The following is a 20,435-nucleotide window of genomic DNA, read 5'->3' on the forward strand; positions in this document are numbered from 1 at the left end:
AGATTAAAATACATCCTGTATTGTGTTACAAATATCATGTTTATATTGCATATACAGATTAACATAGATTGTATGAGTTAAACTTAGCTTTTAAATGGTATTTGGTTTACTGTGACTGTTTTTTTTTCTGTTCGACTTGCACATGTGGACCAGGGGTTCTCAACCTTGGGGTCGGGACCCCATTTGGGGTCACGAGACACTGGGAGGGGTTTGCCAGATGTCTTTCAGAAAGTAAGAATATTTTTTTTTAACAATTTGAGCCAATTTTTTGCTTATTTTTATCCTATTTCTGCACCGACACCAAACTTGGCATATTGTAACCTAATTATAAGCATTTTTGCTAAATTGCTCCCATTTTTTAGTTCTCCATCAAATTTCAATGTCTTTTCTGCACATTTTTTTCCACTTTCAAGAAATTTTCGGCACTTATTAGCCTTTTCCACCACTTTTCCCACTAAATGTTGACTCATTATTGTCACATATTTCATGCTTTGTCACATTATTTGCCAGTTAAAACTAATTGTTCCTAATTTTTTCTGCCACTTTTAAGCCAATATTAACAGTTTGAATCTCTTTTTTTTTTTTACCACATTTTCTGTCTGTTTTTGGCCACTCTAATTTGTAACTTTTAACCAATTTCTGTGGTTTTTAAAATTTGATTTCACCACATTTTCCACCATTTTTGGTCACTTTAAAACCAAAATTTTTTCTGATTAAAACAAGGACTTAGATCTTTAATATGGCTATATACTATGGTGCAAATAATAATAATAATTAAAGCTGCAAGCAGCGTTGAACGGGCTCTCGCAACCACATGCATGTCGGGAAGTGGGGCATGATGAGGTGTGTTGCATGTCAGGGTGTGGCAGACATTTTAAAGGTTTGAGACGGAGCTGACCATTTTCAAGGATTATACCACAAACAAACTTTCCTGCAATGTTCTGTGAAAATATAATGCCTATGATTGACGATTGGGTTAAACATAACTCATTTTTTGGCATACAAATGAAAGCTGCTATAATTAATAAGCATCTACTGAGCTCTACAAACTCTTAATAACTTCCATAAGAATAGCACATCATCCAAGTGAACAGGCTGCTAAGGAATATTTGAATCTATAAAGATTCAACTTCATGGTCGAGATTGTTTTATAACACAACCAAATAAACATGTATGTTTAATAGGGATGTAACTAGGGATGTAACGATTCACTCAACTCCGATACGATTCGATTCACGATACTGGGTTCACGATACGATTCTCTCACGATTTATTTTACAAAATGGGACTGTAGACAAATGATTGAAAAATATTCCTTTATTTTTTTGGGGGGAAAAAAAACTAGAAAATACTATACTATTTTTCTTTTATTTTTCATTGTCAAAAGAATCTTGAATGAAATAAATAAAGGAATAATACAAATGAAGAAGAAGTCTATTATTTAAATTCTGGTTTTGCAGTAAACAATGCAAAACTGCATAATAGTTCTTTTTCTTTTTAAAAGTGCAACTGAAAATGTATTTTGTGCCTTAACAATTGGACTTTAAAAAAAAAAACAAAAAACATTACAATAGGGTCCCACGCACCGTTGTTGCTCGGGCCCTTGTAAACTAAATGTGGTTATCACAGATTCTTATACCAATGAACTATCATTTTGCAGACTTTATAAATGGACTCCAAAAAGCTCTCCTTTATTGCCCCTTATAGATGGCCCTGTCTCCACATGACTGTTCTTCAATGTTCATGTCTGTGTTTACTGTTCAACCAACTTCAGTTATAGTGGGGGGTTCCCCAGTCTCGGGAACCTTTATTTTGAGGGTCACATGCTGAAAAGGTTGAGAACCACTGTAGACAATAGCACTGTGTGTGAATGGGAAATGGAACCATTTGGTCATGTATGTAGGAGAGATAAATAATAGTCAGAAATAAAAGGTAAATAAAGATGGCGTTGCCAGGCAAGAAGAAAAGCAGGATAGGGAGGAGGTTGATGGATGCAGTGAAGGAAGACATGCAGGCCATTGTTGTGAGAAAGGAGATCACGGGAGATTATTAGAGCAAACATGCAGAAATGAGATAAAAACAAAGTTTAAAGTGTAACAGAGCTGTGCAGACTTTGCATAGCTTCACATTGTGTGCTCTTAACCTGGAAGTATAAAGCTCACCTGTCAACCAACACCACATCCTCTCTGTCTGTAGGCAGCTCGTAGAAGCTCAGGTCGGTGTGGGTGGATAGAAACCTCCATATGAGCCCCTTGGTGCTGTCGTCCAGCTTCAGAGGAAACTTGGGATGTTTGTTTTCCAGTCGTATCCACAGAGTGGGAATAGTTATCCCGTCCAGACCCTCCAACGCCACCTCGTCAGCAATCTCGCTCCATGAATCCATCTGCCGCTTTCATTAGAGTAGCGCTAACATGCTAACTGATTAACATTTGGGGCTTAAGTTAAAGAAAACTTGCTGTCAATGGATGTTTACGAAATGAATAATGTGTCCTACCTTGTTTTATATTTACATCCACGTCTCAACACACAGAAAGGCATTCATTTTTTCAACGCATGCGCGTAGACTACGTCACTTCCTTCACTCGCAATCCTTACGACAGAGCTGCTGGGACTTGATATTTGAATGTAAACCAACCAAACGACTTTTTTTATTTTATTTATTTATTTATTTTATATTCTAATTGTACACATTTAAATGTGTGACTGTTTTGTGGCGTTTTTAATTGTTAATTTAAAAAAAAAAAAAAACAACAATACACAACATTGACAATCAAAAAATAAGATCAATAACAAAACTAATCGTAATTCACTCAAAACATACATTTCCGTAAAATAGGTCGTCCGGATGGAGAAGCGTTGCGCGCATGCGTACGCATATTCATCATAGACATGATATACGTAGAGACTCCTGCAGCACAACAGAGGAATGATGTGCTACACAATTAAAGTTGTCATAAATCGCTCAATTCTCAAGCAATTTTCACGGAGTTTGTTTGTAACAAACGTCAGACATGATAGATAGATAGATAGATAGATAGATAGATAGATAGATAGATAGATAGATAGATAGATAGATAGATAGATAGATAGATAGATACTGTAGATAGATAGAACAAAAGAAACCCAGAAAACGTTCAGATGTGCTCAGGTTTTTATTGACAACATTGCTTAAGGCTAAACATTGCATTTTTTTCAATTATTATTATTGTACACTTGTACTACTACTGAATTATTGTCATTGCTATTCTCATCACGATCATTATATTCTCATACTAGCGTATTATTATTATTATTATTATTATTATTATTATTATTATTAATAATAATAATAATAATATATCATAGTTACTGGTATTCTCATTGTTATTGCTATATTATTATTATATAATAATAAGGTAATGTATATTAATACATTACCTTATTATTATTATTATTATTAGCACCACCTGCAGTCTTGGGGTGTGTGTGAAAAGTAACCAGTCGTCAGTGTCTCATGCCTCCTCATCGATCGCCACATTATTATTATTATTATAACCATTACTATTATTACTGACACTATTCATATTATATCCCGAACATCATCTTTATTATTATTGTAGCCAAAGAACTGAACAAGGAACAACAACATAAACAATAATCATAGAAAACTATATCTACAAGAGTATTTAGTATTTGACTCCCTGTCTCAGTCGGACAATTTGCCCTGTCCCGTCAAAGTCATCTGTTGCCATAAAACCTTCCCGTTTCACTGCCAGTTCCCATTGTCTCCATAAACTACCATCTTTGGGAAACCTTAAACATGTGAGCAATGTAGCCAGAGATAAAGAATTGTCTACAACAAAAATAATTCCATCATTAATTAGGCCTATTATTAGCTCTAATAGATGCTGTATTCTTTCTAATCCATCAATTACTGCAGTGAGTCTGTTCTTTTCTGTGTAGCAGGCTATTGCTAGGGACACTAGATTCATAACATCGATGGTTCTGTCCGTCCTGTCGTTGTTTATTTCACTATAGCCATAGAAACAACCTGCTAACAATATATTAATCCTTACATGACCATGCACCGTTCTCTCCAACAGCACCGTTTCAAGATGGCGGCGCTGCAGACGCGGCCATGTGTCCGGGCTGTCAGATTAGTCCGGGATCCGGCGCGCATGCGCGAACCGCGCAGGAGAAAGTCAGAAATGGGGTACTTAGACCAAAGAAGTATGAGAATCACTGAATTTATTATATAAATGGTTCAAAAGGGAAAAATTATTTTCACTGCATGACATTTCATAAAAATAGCATCAAGTTTGCATGATTATTCTGATATAAATAAAAACATAAATACTTTTAAATGTTATATAGGACTGTGACGAAGTGAGTCTTAAACTCCACTTGTCCCTGTAGTTGAACAGCACACACTCTGTTCCACATACACATTTGCAAAACTACATTCATCCTTACCTGCTCCATGTGGCACCTAAAAGGGGAGTGCTGTCAACATTTCCTGGTTTTATACTCCAGACTGGTGAGGTCATTGTGACCTCACCAGGAGCTACGCCCAGTAAGGGGATGGGCCAATGGGTGGGCCTGAGAATAAATGGCAGGTGTGTGCTTTGTTCAGGGTTGGTCCATTTGTGCTTGGTCTTTGGAGGAAGACACATCATGGTACCAGCACTCTGTAAATGTTTGGGAGGCACTGTAAATAAAATGGACACAGATTTTGCAACTTCCTGCCTGAGATGTCTCTTCATTCACTTTGAATAGCCACTGAAAGCCACACTACCTCACAAATGGTGACAGTGGTGGGATCCAGTTACTGAAGAAGATGCCACCAAAACGCAATCCACATGTGAGTAAACTTAATGAAGTGCCAGAAGAAGACCATGCAGATGGGAGTCAGGAAGGAGCATTGGGAGCAGAGCTACTGACTGAGCATGCCCCACAGCCAACTCCAAGCATGGCTGATATTGCAAACCTGCTCCACAGCCTGGTGAGGAAGCAAAATGAGCATGATGCTAGATGGGAGCAGGACAAGTTGCAGCAGGAGAACCGGTGGCAGTCCATGGAGCGCCGGGTGGACCAGCTCCAGCAGGAGGTGAAAGCAGAGCATCCAGTACAGCAGCCTGTGGTGGAAGGAGCAGCAGCTCAGGCAGGGCCCCCCGTTTTGCCAGCTTTGGTGAGGATCCCCAGCGGGAAAGGTCCTAAAATGCAGCCATATCAAAATGATGAAGACATTGATCATTATTTAACAACGTTCGAGAGAATTGCCACAGCCTGCCAATGGCCAAAGGGAGAGTGGGCTTTGTACTTGGCCCCACTTCTAAATGGCAAGGCACGAGCTGCATATGTGGCTATGGACGTCACAGAAACAATGGACTATGTCAAAGTGAAGAAAGCGGTGCTGGAGAAGTTTGAAATAAGTGCAGAGACCTACAGGATGCAGTTCCGATCTACAGAGGTGAATGAGGATGAAACGCCCAGGGAGCTGCAGTCCCGGCTGAAAGATCTCTACGACAAGTGGATGACACCAAGAGAAAGAACGAGGGAGCAGATCGGAGATGCTATTGTGCAGAATCAGAATCAGAATCAGAATCTTTATTGACCAGGTACAGTTTAGAACAATACGAGGAATTTGACTTGGTAGTTGCAGTGAAAGAAGACACATCAACACACCGGAGCAGCCTTTTGCGGCGCCCACATATTTAGGTGAAGAAGGGATCAACAACAGGAGGAGAGGAGGGGTGAGGGGAAAAAAACTGCCAGTTTGAAACTGATTTCCTTAAACAGAGAAAGCAGTGTGAAACCAGGAAAAAAACCGCCTCTGCAAACATAAATGTAAGCATGACACAGTCAAACAACTCGAGACAAGGCATGTGGGAAGGGTTGGGTGGGAGGTTGGCTGGGGGAGGGGGTCAGGTGGGAAGAACAGCAGGATTCCAGCTATTTGGGGACATGGGCGTGCTGCCAATGGGCGCTGCAACCACGCCTCCATGCAGCTGCGGATGGGAGGTGGGGAAAGATGGCCAACGAGGCATTTGAAGTTGAAGACCTGTAGCTGCGTTACTGACAACCAGATGACGTGTGGAAAAGTTCAGCATCAACAGTTCCAGGTGGGAATGTAGGGAAGGAGCGGGGGTAAGAGCCGCCGTCTGCAGAAACTTCCTGGTGATAAGAGATGAGACAACCTTGGCTTTAGCCTTGGCTAGCTGGGGAGCCGAAAGGGAGATAAGCAATGTGATTTGATACAGGCTATGTCAATTTCAATAGCCTTCTGTCCTGGGTCTCTCTGCTGTAATCCAATGAATGGCCTAGTTTCCACTTCCAAGCCAGGTCTCCAACTTCTCCCAGTTGTTATCCATAACGCGTAGACGATCCAAAAGCAGCTTGCTTTTGATATCGATCAACACATGAGTCTGAGTGTTCAGAGCCCTGCTACATCCTTCAGAAATCACTGGCAGCTTTTCCAAAACAGTCGCCAGCGTAGTACGGACTTTTCGATAGATGAGGAAGCCACCAGCTCCGATCAGCAGCATGCCTACTATCATTATTCCAATCATGTAGATGTCCTCCACGTCTTCCACGGAAAGGATGGACAGACACACAACTCGCCACTTGTTCCAAGGGTCGAGGGTGTATCCAGCCGCAAACGTCCCGCTTGGACATGCGGGTTCACCACCCCCGGTTCTTTTTGTCGAAAAAATCTGATCGATAGCACTGAGAGACCAACTAATTAATTCCATTATTCCGGTTTTGGATGAGTTACAGAGAGAGGCTCTTGTTAGGCTCACAAGACCAGACAAAGCAGCAGCTGGGAGAGAGATAAGAAGGAAGGAGGGAGAAACAGAGAGTGCGACTGTCCTCGTTGAGAGAAGCAAGAAGAAGCCTTGAGAGAAGCAAGAAGAAGCATCCAGGAGCAGGAGCAGTTTCTGAGAATGCTCAACCCAGAGTTGCGCACATGGATCAAGGAGCGCAACCCTCCAACATCAAGAGAAGCTGCAGAGTTGGCAGAAGCATTTCTGTCTGCACGGCGCTCTTTCAAAACTTCTATTTCTACTAGAACCAGTCTATCTCCTCCGTCTCCAGGAGTGAGTAAACCTATGGGTGGGAGTGGGTTTAGAAGTAAAACCCCTAGACCTCAGTTTTCAAACCCCAACCCTAGATTTAGAGAGTTTAAAGACAAAAGCCCTCTGGTCTGTCACTCCTGTGGTCACATTGGTCATTTTAGGTCAGTTGTTTGGGCCCGCAACCTCAGTGTGTCCTAGAAGAGATGTCTCCACCAATTATTGATGAGGAAAGAACTGTCTGTGTTTTTATAGATGACAAACCACATGTTGCGCTGTTAGACTCATGCCGCACCCTCATTAGAGAAGACTGTCTGCCTAAAGATGTCACTTTTAGGGGTAAAATGAAAATTTGGTGTGTTCATGGAGACAATGTGGACTATCCTATTGCTAATGTTAACATCCAAGTTGGGGACCAGCAGTATTTACTCTCAGTGGGTGTTATGTCCAAACTGCCCTACCCAGTTATACTGGGGCGGGACCTGCCCATTTTGCGTGAATTAATAGCAAAAGACAGAGCATCTTCATTGCAGCTATGGGCTAGGTCAGTGGCTGAAGAAGAGGAATGTCAGGAGCTGTTCTTCCCTTCATTAAAGGAAGACCAGTCACTACCAGATCTCGGCCACCTCTCGTCAGACCGGAAGGAGGAGCTACACCAAATCATGGATCCAGCTCTGTTCAGCACAAAACCAGGCTGCACAGATCTCATCCAGCATGACATCAGGCTCCGGGACCCCAATCAGCAGCCCATCAGAGACACCTCATCCAGGATCCCGGCTAAGCTGCTGCCTGCTGTAAAGCAAGAGGTGGAAGATATGCTGGCCATGGGAGTCATTGAACATTCAAAAAGTGAGTGGTGTAGTCCTGTTGTTTTAGTCCCAAAGAAAAATGACCCAAGACAAAGATTCTGTGTTAATTTTTCTAAGCTAAATGCAGTTTCAGCCTTTGATGCATATCCAATGCCCAGAGTCGAAGACTTAATTGAGCGTTTGGGCAATGCTAAATTTCTCACTACTCTTGATTTATGCAAAGGCTATTGGCAAGTGCCATTATCTGACACTTGCAAAGACTTAACAGCCTTCAGAGTCCCAAGTGGGCTTTATCGTTTCAGGACAATGCCTTTTGGACTCCACGGAGCGCCAGCTACATTTCAACGGCTGGTAGATGAAGTCCTTAGAGGTGCAGATGGCCACACGGCGGCTTACATCGATGACATTGTGGTATTTAGTGAAAGTTGGGAAGATCACATGGAACACTTGAGTGATGTTTTTCACAGAATCCAAAGGACCGGACTGGTGATGAATGCCCGAAAGTGCCACATTGCTAAGACTGAAGTGGAGTATTTGGGGTACATCATCGGGGGTGGTGTCATACGACCTCAGGTTAGTAAAATTGAAGCACTCCTGTCCTACCCACCTCCAACAACCAAACGCAGAGTTAGATCCTTCCTGGGATTAGCTGGCTGGTATCGCCGCTTTATTCCGGATTTTTCTACAAGATCAGCCATCCTTAGTGATTTGACGCTCAAGTCAAGTCCAAACAAGATAAAGTGGACCCCTGAATGTGATTCTGCATTTAGAGACCTCAAAAACTGTTTATGTAATGAGCCTGTTCTTCAATGTCCAGATTTCTCCCGTCCTTTCATTGTGCAGACAGATGCATCTGGAGTAGGACTGGGAGCTGTATTGCTGCAGGGTGATGGAGAGTACCAAAGACCTGTGCAGTACATAAGTCGTAAGCTCTTTCCCAGAGAGACAAGGTATTCCACGGTGGAGAAGGAGGCCTTGGCGGTGAAATGGTCACTAGACACTTTAAAATATTACTTGATGGGAGATGAGTTTATCTTAGAAACGGACCATCGAGCGTTACAGTGGATGAACAAAATGAGGGACAGTAATGCAAGAATAACCCGATGGTATTTGTCTTTGCAGCCCTTTTGTTACAGGATCCGATACAGGCCTGGAAATAAGAATGGTGTGGCTGATTTCTTGTCTCGTTCCTATGAGGTCTGAATTTTGTAAGGGGGGGGGTGTGTGACGAAGTGAGTCTTAAACTCCACTTGTCCCTGTAGTTGAACAGCACACACTCTGTTCCACATACACATTTACAAAACTACATTCATCCTTACCTGCTCCATGTGGCACCTAAAAGGGGAGTGCTGTCAACATTTCCTGGTTTTATACTCCAGACTGGTGAGGTCATTGGTGACCTCACCAGGAGCTACGCCCAGTAAGGGGATGGGCCTGAGAATAAATGGCAGGTGTGTGCTTTGTTCAGGGTTGGTCCATTTGTGCTTGGTCTTTGGAGGAAGACACATCATGGTACCAGCACTCTGTAAATGTTTGGGAGGCACTGTAAATAAAATGGACACAGATTTTGCAACTTCCTGCCTGAGATGTCTCTTCATTCACTTTGAATAGCCACTGAAAGCCACACTACCTCACAAGGACTAAAAAACAATACAAAAATAATTTCAATAGACTAAGTAATTTTAAAGATGTTTTTGAAACAGCAGTCGAAGCTGGACAGTCACACCACATAATATTTGGAAATGTTAAATAAAATGTATTACATTGGTGATGTTTTTGTTTTGAATTCGAAGTGAGTGCATATACTGTATATCAACAATAGAAATCCCAGAATGTGTATGCAGAACTACAAATCTATACGGTGCTGCAGAGTGACCTTAGAATTAAGCGTATTAATAATTTACCATTACTAAAATATTGTACAATTAGTCTTCACTGTCCTGTTTCTCCAGCCTAAAAGCTCTACCCATATTCATCCAAGTGCATCCCTACAGCGCTATCCTATATGGACCAGAAGTAGAAGAGGAATAAATTAATATTTGGTTGTTAATTCATTGCAGTAGAGTTTTCCAGTTTTTAGAGAACCTGAAAACTTTATGGAAGTAAAGAACTGTGAATGTATATTGAGTTTCCATTATGTCCTGAACTGTCTGGATGATGAGCATATACTGTATTGCCTAAAATACATCTAAATTTGTCAGTTGTTACCAAAATAATTCAAATAGCAGTCGTACGTAGTCTCACTATAACCTGTTCACTACCAGCTACAATAATGCAAGAGGCATCAGGGCATGAAAAATATTTATAGAACTTTCAATTGGTTTACTCATTCTTTAGATTTTATTTATACTATAGACAAAGAGGTACATCATGCAGATTTCCACACCGTGTGGTACAGAAGGTTTGTACTACATTCAACATTCAAACCTTTGTCCTTATAACTTTAAGTTTATGATGGTACTTTCCTAAAGTCGGGGATTTTAGACTTCATATTGAGCAAGTCACATTTGCAATGTGTGGAATTAAATCAAAACCAGATCAAATGTTTTATTCAACGTCTTTATTATGAAGTACCTTTTTAAAAGAAATGTACAAGTGGAACCAGAACAGTGACATCTTGGCATTGAAAAAACAAAAAACAGAAACACCGTGGACATATGGTGCAGGTCTGAAGACGAGTATGAAATGATAATGTACATATTTACAGCAGAGGGTAGTTCAGAACGGAAAAATGAAAACATTGACTGTAGCTAAAAAAAACAAAAAAAAAACAAACTGAAAACACAAACTTAGATTACAAAGCAAAAGACTGGTTCAATAAACTTAAAAAAGAAAAAAAGATAAAACATGATAAAGGCACTGTTTCACACAAAACAAAGCAGCCGATGTAGTTTGTTTTGTCCATCAAATCTTAATCACAAAGTAAAACGATAAACAAATGCCGTCATTCCACTGTCTCTGGGTGTTCGCACTAAACAAAGACTGACAGTATAATCCAAGGGCTATAGCTGTTTTCACAAAAACATCTCAACAAAATAGATAATTCAACTCATCCGGGGAAAAAAAACCCATTCCTTATAAAGAACATGCTCGGCGGTTTTGATAAAAATTACACTTTGTTTATATAAACAAATACATATCTAAATTTTTTATTTCATATTCAAGGCATAATGGGCTGGAGTTGTGATCCAATCGAAGTTCAACTGTTCTCCATGATCCTAAAAGACGCTTTAGTTTGACCGACACATTCAGTTCCTCCCAGCAAAGAAAAGTCAAAGCTCCATCAGGTCAACAGCTTGAGATCAATAACAACAAAAACAAAACTCTGGCATGATATGTGATTCATTTCTGTTGTTCCTTTGAGGATACAGCCAGCAGACGGGGAACATGAAATTACATTCAGCTTACATAGCTGGTGTGTTAGCAGTGCAACATCTGCACTGCACTTGTTTTTCTAGTTGCAAGGCTATATTACTGCGGTGTGGTACTGATGAAGACAGTTTAACAGACAAGCTTGATGCATTAAATATGGAAAAAAGAAAAGTTCAGGGCTTCACATGTTCTATTTAGCCTGGACTCCGGCTGTGTTCACACCTGTGGAGCAGTTTACAATTTAGTTGCTTAACCCGTGAAACTCTAGAGTGACATAGTTAGGTAAAGAAAAACTAAACTTTCAATGTAAACAATATTAGTTTCAGCTTATTGTGATATTATAATGTGAGTTCACCTCGTGCTTATAGGGGATATAATTAACTTTAAACTGCGTAGGATTCTCTCACCTCAGGGAGACAACATCTCACCTCTGACTGGTCTGTGTTGGATTAAGTTATGATCAGTGCTTAGTTTAAATTAAATGTGAACTCCCCCTAAATCCTCAAAGCTTCCTAGTGAATGTATTCTATATCGAATCCAAAACTGACCATTGATTGGTCAGCCTTTCAACAACTGTGATGAGACATCTTAAAGATCCAACAAATGTATGTAATAAGAAAACCAGGTAAGGTGCTGATTCCCAGGCTTTTAAACTATTAGTTAAACTGACAGCTGCTGATTTCACCTTTAAGATACACTAATTGGAGTGCATTTACTTAACATATCAAACTATTTCATTCATGTAAACTGTAGATTCCTCAACTGCCTACAGCATTTGTGATCAGTGAAGGTGCATGATTCCCTTCAGCTCCTAATGATAAATATTCCATGTGATGCTTGTGAGCGCGCGCGCATTAGACATCAACACACATACGCACACAATATACTCTTTGGCTGAGTTTAGGCATTCACATGAAATTCCGATGAAGAGCAGAGGGGGAAAAGGCAGCTCAACTCCCAACAGGAACAAAACAGCTTTCTTTGTCCCCAGCACCAATTGAAGAGTTTCCGTGGTAATGTAGCAGCATCATAATGGTCTGCGGAGGATAGACTCCTCCAGAGCAGAAGTGGAAGACTACTAGATACTCTCTCATTCTCCCCTCTCCCACCCTTCTCCATCATCACAGTTTAAGTGGAAAACAGGTCAGACATATTTGACCAGCTCTGGTTTACGATCCCCTGTGGTAACACCTGTGTCCTCTGGCCAAGCTTTGTTGCTATATGTGATCCAAGTGTTGACGTAGGTATCCCATGGAAAATAAACATCTTAAAAGTGGGACTGGGCGGGAGCAGCCTCAGCCCGGCCTCCCTTCGGTCACATACTTTTTCCAACTGTCCACTTCATTTCATTTCTTGCAGGTAAAATTCCAATTTATCTCTTCGAACAGCGCTTTTGTTTCTATGCCCATATTTCAGTCAACTTTCTCCACTTTCCCGACAATCTTCTCCTCAAAGATAGGCAGGATGGCATCATCATCACGAACCTCTTCGAACACTACTCCACAGTCAAACTCGTCGCTCACCTTCTTAAAGTAGAACCTGTAGAGGAGAAAAACATTTATTAGGTATTTTTCCCTTTAGTAAAACACTTACAAAAAACAAAAAATACATAATGATGCACTTTTTTACTGGAATCATCTTGTATTTTGATATTGTGTAGTTGAAATTCAGTTGTTTAATTTTAAGGCGTTCACATTTGGTTACAAAAAGCAGCATGTGTCAAAATGTCTTGTAGTTAAATTGTTTTCTTATCAGCAACACAAAAAAAAAAAAAAAAACAAAGGATTAAAGGATAACAGTATCACAAATTGAAGATACATACAAGATGGATCATTTATGAACATTTAGATGGCTTCATTCTACTGAAAAATCTTTTACCAGTCAGATGCTCAATTAAACCAAATGACGTAGTCAACTTAATCTAGTGATATAAAAATAATAGTTAGGCAATTTGGATGTCAGATATATTCCTCTTCATAGATCAAATTGTAGAGACACAGTGAACTTAAAGACTCACACTACGACTGTTGTACACAAACATATGAAGAAAAAAAAATCTAAAATGAATAACTGTTGGAGAATACTTTGTATTAGGATGGAAATGAACTTTTTTGTTCACCTGTGCTTTTGGCTGTTAAATTATAAAATCTAACAGCCAGGGTTGGGGTCAATTATATTTGTAATTGCGTAATTGATAATTCATTACAATTATGACATAATTATAATCGTAACTGTAATTAAAAAATCTGATGTCATAATCAATTAAATTGTAATTGAGTTAACACATGCAGTGCCTCTCAAAAGTACCAATACACCTTGAACTTTTGCACATTTTGTCATGTTTACAACCATAAACATAAAGATTTTATTTTGAATTTTTTTACTGAAAGTTCACACACAAGTAACAAACAACTGTGAAGTGAAAACATAGTTAATACTTTGTGGAACCCCCTTTTGCTGCAATAACAGCAGCAAGTCTTTTGGGTTATGACTCTACAAGATTTGCAGATCTAGAGATAGGAAGTTTAGCCCATTCCTCTGAGCGTTTGTGAACAGCAGTTTTCAGGTCTTTCCACAGATTTTCTATTGGATTTAGGTCTGGACTTTGACTGGGCCATTCTAACATGAATATGTTTTGTTTTAAACCATTCCATTGTAGATTTAGCTTTGTGTTTAGGGTCACTGTCCTGCTGAAAGGTGAATCTTTGCCCCAGCCTCAATTCTCTTGCTAACTCTAGCAGGTTTTCCTCCAAAATGTCCCTGTATTTGGCTCCATCCATCTTCCCAGCTATTCTTACAATCTTCCCAGTCCCTGCTGAAGAAAAGCAGTCCCATAGCATGATGCTCCCCCCACCATATATGACACTGGGGATGGTGCACTCAGGACGATGAGCAGTGTTACCCAGGGTTTCCACTGGATACGTCTCCGCTGCACCACGGCACCGATCCGGTATTTCACCGCCGTCCGGTAATTCACACCGGTTGCGTTTTGAGTGCGCCGCGGTGCGCTCCGGTTGAACGAGTGTGATGTCACGAGACAGAGCAGTTCTCACAATATTTATATAATCGCGCGAGAACGCGGTTAAATGTATTGTGTTATAAACACAACAATGAACAGATAAACAGCTCAGTGTTCCTAACGAAGGAGAACAAGAAGGTTAGACTCTGGATTTGTCATAGACACATTTTTTTAGCAACAGCCAACAGAGAAGAGATAAAACTACATTAAAACATGAACTAAATCAAAGTTGCTGCAGTTTACAGTGCAGTTACAGTATGAGAGGAATCAATATAGTGGATGTGAATTTGTTTTTACACATGACGTTTTGGTGATGTATTTACTTGAAATATAATCTGAAGTGTTTTATTTTGAAAAGTAACCCAATATTTTATTGCGGAGTACGTGCTTAATTTCCCGTTTAGCTTCATTTGCTCTGTGCTGATTGATGCGTCATGCTCCGGTGTCCGCCAGAAATAGAAGCCCTGCGTATATCTGGCGGAGGGCACCGGACTAACGCATCTGGGAAGGAGCTGACACGCACCGCAGCGGACCCGGTGGAAATTAACACATTGACTAAAATGGAAACCTATCAGCTCCGGTGACGTGGCGGTGACGTTCCGCAGCGAAGCCGCATCCAGTGGAAATTGGGGGTCAGGTTTGCGCCAAAGGACCTTCTTCCACATGGTAGCTGTGTCCCCCATATGACTTCTGGCTAACTCCAAACGGGATTACTTATGGCCTCCTTTCAATAATGGCTTTCTTCTTGCCACTCGTCCATAAAGGCCAGATTTGTGTAGAGGACGACTGATAGTTGTCCCATGTACAGATTCCCCCAGCTCAGCAGCAGTACTTTGCAGCTCCTCCAGAGTCATCTTGGGGTAGGGCTGGGCGATATGGCCTTTTAGAAATACCGCGATATTTTTAGGCCATGTCACGATACACGATATATATCTCAATATTTTGCATTACCCTTGAATTAACACTTTGATGCACAAAATCACACCAGTATGATGATTCTATTTGTCTACATTAAAACATTCTTGATCATACTGCATTAATATATGCCAATTTTAAACTTTCATGCAAAAAAGGGGATATCACAACTAAGTCAAAGTTGACATAACTGTATTTATTAAACAGTGAGTGGCTCAAACATAAAATTGTCAACAGAAAGTGCACGTTTTGTGCAAAATTGTCACAGAGACATTTCAAAACAAGACATTAGTGCAGGATGCAACTCACATGGCATTTCAAAACACAAAATTAAAGTGCACCTTTTGTACATAATGCCACTACAATATTTTAAAACAAATAGTGCCCTTTTGTGCATGTTGTCATTAAGATGACATTTCAAAACAACACTAAATTTAAGTGCACCTTTTGTGCATAATGCCACTAAGATATTAAAAAAAAATAAAAAAATAAAAATAAAAAAAAAAGTCCGCGAGTTTAACGGTATGTCATTTTCAACACCGCACAGACTACAAGTTGCGATATATCGAGTATATTCGATATATCGCCCAGCCCTATCTTGGGGCACTTGGTTCCCTTTCTGACCAGTGCTCTTCTTGTTCGATCTGTTAGTTTAGGTGGACGGCCGTGTCTTGGTAAGTTCGCAGTGGTGCCATACTCTTTCCATTTCCGAATGATGGATTGAACAGTGCTCCGTAAGATGTTCAAATCTTGGGAAATCTTAAAATAATTTAACGCTGCTTTAAACTTCTCCACAACTTTATCCCTGACCTCTCTGGTGTGCTCCTTGGCCTTCATGAAGTTGTTTAGTGACCAATACACTCCGACCATAGTTCTGAGGCCCTCACAGAACAGCTGTATATAAACTGAGAGTAGATTACACACAGGTGGCCTCTATTTAATCATTAGGGCAAGGTGAGAACATTCAGCAGTCATTGGGAATGTTTTAAAGGCAATTTAATGCACTCAGAAAAAAGCTGCATGAATACTTGTGCACACCCTACTTTTCACTTTGCTATTTTTAAAATAACTAGTACGGTGCCCGTCGGAAGTATGCATTTATGTGGGAGCATAAGGGGTATATTTGCGGGTGCAAAATGTGGGTGCAATTTTCCTGATTTAATTGTATGGGATATGAGCATGATAAATGTGTTTTTTTATTTTTACTCACTTTTATATTTTTTTGTTTGGTGTATTTTTCTGTATTGTATGTTTTTTGGAGTCATGTGTATTTTTGTATCTTTCTGTTGTGTTTTTGTGCATTATTTGTATAATTACTGTTTTTGTTGCCATTGTTGTGATTCTGGAATCATTTTGTGTATTTTTTTTGTATAAATATTGTTTTAGTATATTTAGTATATTTTTATTATAAATACTGTGTGTGTGTGTACATCCATCTCCTCCGTATGTCTACATCCATCTCCTCCGTGCACGTGCATCAGCTGTGTGTGTGTCTACATCCGACTCCGTGAACGCGCATCAAATAAATAAATACCTTGTGTGTTCCCGTGAATGTTTGAGACGCTGATAATAAAACTCCATAGAAATTGTAGCGCCAATAAGAAAAGTAACAAAACTGCGCAAAACAAAACATAAAGCTCCAAACTACATGAGTGAGTAAGTAAATTAAAGTATTATCTACAATTCGGCTGTCTTTTTTAAAAAAACAAAAATAATTTTTTACCTTTGAACCAAGTGGTCAGAGCTTAGCTTCCATGCACGGCACCACAAAGAATCTGCAGTTTTCCAGATGGAGAATTGAACGGGTCTCTGAAAGACTCACCAGTGGCTGACAGTTTCAAACGATCTATTCAGAGAGCTCCGTGTCTCTGTCTAAACTATCTTCTTCTCTATCGCTCGTGTGTTTACAGCTGCCTAGCAGTGTGTGCAGCGATTGGCTCTGGCCGCACACACGACTCTTGCTCTTACTCTTGAGCTGTGCAGTGAAGATGGTGCGCTAGTGCCCCCTCACACCCTGAGGTCAAAAGCTGAATAGGTATCATTTTGGGGCCGTTCAGAAGTGAAATAAAATTAAAATAAACATTTTGAACTGACCAAATTACTCCAAAATAACAGATACACACACTCAGGGTATTTGGAACCCGTCGACCAAGTTTCAGGTCCAACTCACACCGCGTCGGGGAGATATTTGCTCCACACACATCCACACAGACGTCACTTGCTTTTTATTTAGATTACATTTTACTTTCACTTCACAGTTGTCTGTTACTTGTGTGTGAACTTTCAGTAAAAAATTCAAAATAAAATCTTTATGGTTGTAAACCTGACAAAATGAGCATAAGTATTAGTACTTTCGAGAGGCACTGTATGTAGTTAACAATTAATAAAATATATATCTAAACTGACACAAAAAAGCTCAGACACCCATACCAAAAATAGCAAAATCTATATTTTGGTGTGCTTATCAACAAATATAGATTAATTAGAAGCCTAACAAGGTAACCAATAAGCCTTTTCACACTCTGGAAGTGTGCACACAAGAGAGATAGGAAAGAAATTAGATGATAGATATTTGTTTTTAGTGTATTTTACAGCTGGTTTAGGACCCGTTGTCATAAGAGATGCTAACAGAAAGCTAACACAAGAGAAAGGTTAACTTTTATGAGGTAATTTATTTCAGGGCTATTTCAAAAAATGTCACTTCAATGTCACTGTAATCGTATGCTAACATGGGTAATTGAAAATATAATTGTAACTGAAAAATGTAATTGACACCAACCCTGCTACCAGTCACACTTTTACCAGCCACTATAATATTTAAGCGTTGATGTTTACAGTTACAGTACAATGCATAGACACATATTTTTCATGCTTACGACAAGCATATAGTATTTTCTAATTAGTGTCACGGGTAGCAGACAGGACCCAATTGCAGGACTCAGAGGCAGGATTGTGTTACAAAGTCTTTATTTTAACCACATATAGCACCGACTGACGTGATGAACAGGGCGATCCTCAACCTGGGGTGTGCGGCCGACCTGGACTCCAGACTGACGAGTAGGACGGACCAGACGTGAAAGACTAACAGACCAACAAGGAAGATACACACAGACAGGATATATATAGGTGACGTGATTATAGCAGATTGACTACAGGTGTGGTGCTGACAGGAACGCCCAGAACATGTGACCCTCCCACTAGCTGAAGGTGATCCTCAGCCTAGTCCCTGACAATTAGTAGTTGTTAGCAGAACTGATTATTCAATAATGGGTGTGATACCAATGAATGATTAGAGGGTGAAATTATCCAAAGGTCATCTACTATGAACTAGGTTGTGAGATAACAGGAGATGAAGCCTGAACAGACAAAGTAGTTTAAATTGAAGGATAGAAATCTATAGCAATATCTCCCTGAAACTAAACATGCATTTAAAGTAAAACCACTTCAAATTATTTCACGTTTAACTGCATTATGCAACAAAAATGAAGTGGAAATTGTCCTAGCAAACTCTGCTAAAAATAAGGAAAGAAGTTAGCACAGTTAACTATTAAACACCAAGTCTTTACCAGTGTACATAACAAAAACCTCAATGTCCCATTTCCAAACGTTGCACTATACTACAGATGAAAAACAATACAGGAGGAGCTACCATGTTAAATAAGGTTTATTCACTATTTAATTTATTTTCATTAAATGTATATATTAGTAATCCAGGAATGTTCAACACTTATGGAGAGAATAAATATGTGAAGGCTGACTCTTTGGTAGAGGTGTCCCGATCGAATATCGATGTCATATATTGGTCCGATATTAGCCTGAAAACAAATTTTGGATTCAAATTTCTGGATTTACAGATATTTCATTATTTATTCCAATTCATTTTTTAAATTCAATTGTAGAATACTGTAGATATTATGTTTAAGGTTAACTCATTAATTTGTTTCTTTATTCTGTAATCAGCAGTTGAATAGAGTCATGTTGCACACAAATCGCCAGTTTGTGACAAAAAGCTGAGAAAAACGTCTTTTCTTGCAAAAAACCTATTAGTTATTTTGAAGCAATTTTTTTGCCTTGGGGACACCTCAACATTGTTTCCTTATTTAAAACTACAAAAACAACACAGAGATCGGGCTTTTGATGGCAACATTATTATTATTTTGCTATCTGGGTCAGAGTTCAATGGATTTGTTACTGTATTTAAGGCATTCCTCCAAGTTTCTCCTTTCGTCAGTCTGCACACACGCAACTTCCTCCTCATCCTGGACATGCCAAGTGTCACCGCTCGCCCCGTTTTTTGATCGTTTTCTCTCACCATCGCCACACTCTCCAATACTCGACCAAATTCCACACATGCTCTGGTCGAGTGTGAGCTGCTGGGAACTTCAGCATAAACTCTTGTAGCGTCATTTTATGTCTCATAAACTCATTTCCTCTCCCTCTGAGCTCTGCCCATCACAAATGATCTCTCATCCAAACGTGTGCTGCTATCTGGCTCACAGTTGAATGTTTTGCTGACTGCCTCCCCCGTCAATCACCCCGGTTAGTTGATGGTTTTATCTCACAATAGCAACATTATCAATAATCCACTCAGGTCCAAACATGTTCTGTATTAGTATGTGGAGCTGTGAGCTGCTGGATACTTCACAATATCACTCCGTAGCACCATAATATCCCTCATCCCTGCTTCTTCCTCCTTAGCTAATGGTAGCATCAGTAACTAATCTCACATCTAAAGGTAAGCTGCTGCCACCTTCAGGGCACAGTTGGTTACCACATCACCCCACAGCTTAGATATTGATGAGGGACCTACGCCAGGGTGTATTCTAGTAATCCCCGTGAAAAAACGTAATTGACGTAAAAGTACGTCAATGGCACTGAGTGTATGGATTTGAAATGACGTAAAAGTACGTCAATACATAAATTGTATGTAACCAATTGGTTAATAATCCAGTGGGTCAGTTATTCTCTCCACACTAAAAATTAATAAGTAATTATTATTTTAATGTATGATTCATGCTGATATCGGATCAATGTTGGAATCGGCTGATACGCAAGGCTGCAATATTAGTATCATATTAGAAATGAAATAGTTGTATCGGGATATCCCTCCTCTTTGGTCCAATCAAAAACCTTTAATGTGACTGGATCCAACTATGGAGATGTGGAAAGCTCACTGATATGCCTTAAATATATCGGTGTCATCTGGAAACTATGATTCAAATATTGCAGTTTCCATGTCTTCCTGTTTGTCTCCCTGTTCCCTCATCT

At 39.8% G+C, this 20,435-nt stretch overlaps 1 protein-coding gene and 1 pseudogene across 3 annotated transcripts in view; both read right to left on the reverse strand.

The window, feature by feature from the left end:
• gtf3c1 (general transcription factor IIIC subunit 1) overlaps positions 1–2,582 on the reverse strand; it is a 39,698-nt gene extending 37,116 nt beyond the window's left edge. The window contains exons 1-2 of one of the 3 annotated variants that reach the window (XM_028451244.1): positions 2,495–2,582; positions 2,163–2,406 (exon numbers count right to left, since the gene is read on the reverse strand). In XM_028451244.1, coding sequence (XP_028307045.1) covers positions 2,163–2,383 — 221 coding nt within the window. In that variant the 5' untranslated portion in view covers positions 2,384–2,406; positions 2,495–2,582. Of the gene's footprint in view, positions 1–2,162 lie in introns of all 3 variants that reach the window. The other 2 variants (XM_028451258.1, XM_028451251.1) reach the window with 2 other exon arrangements.
• A 9,976-nt stretch (positions 2,583–12,558) lies between these two features.
• Positions 12,559–20,435, reverse strand: part of LOC114464611 (axin-1-like) — a 71,347-nt pseudogene continuing 63,470 nt past the window's right edge.

This window comes from Gouania willdenowi, chromosome 1 (genome assembly GCF_900634775.1).
Source record: "Gouania willdenowi chromosome 1, fGouWil2.1, whole genome shotgun sequence".
In the NCBI taxonomy this organism is placed as follows: Eukaryota; Metazoa; Chordata; class Actinopteri; order Blenniiformes; family Gobiesocidae; genus Gouania; species Gouania willdenowi.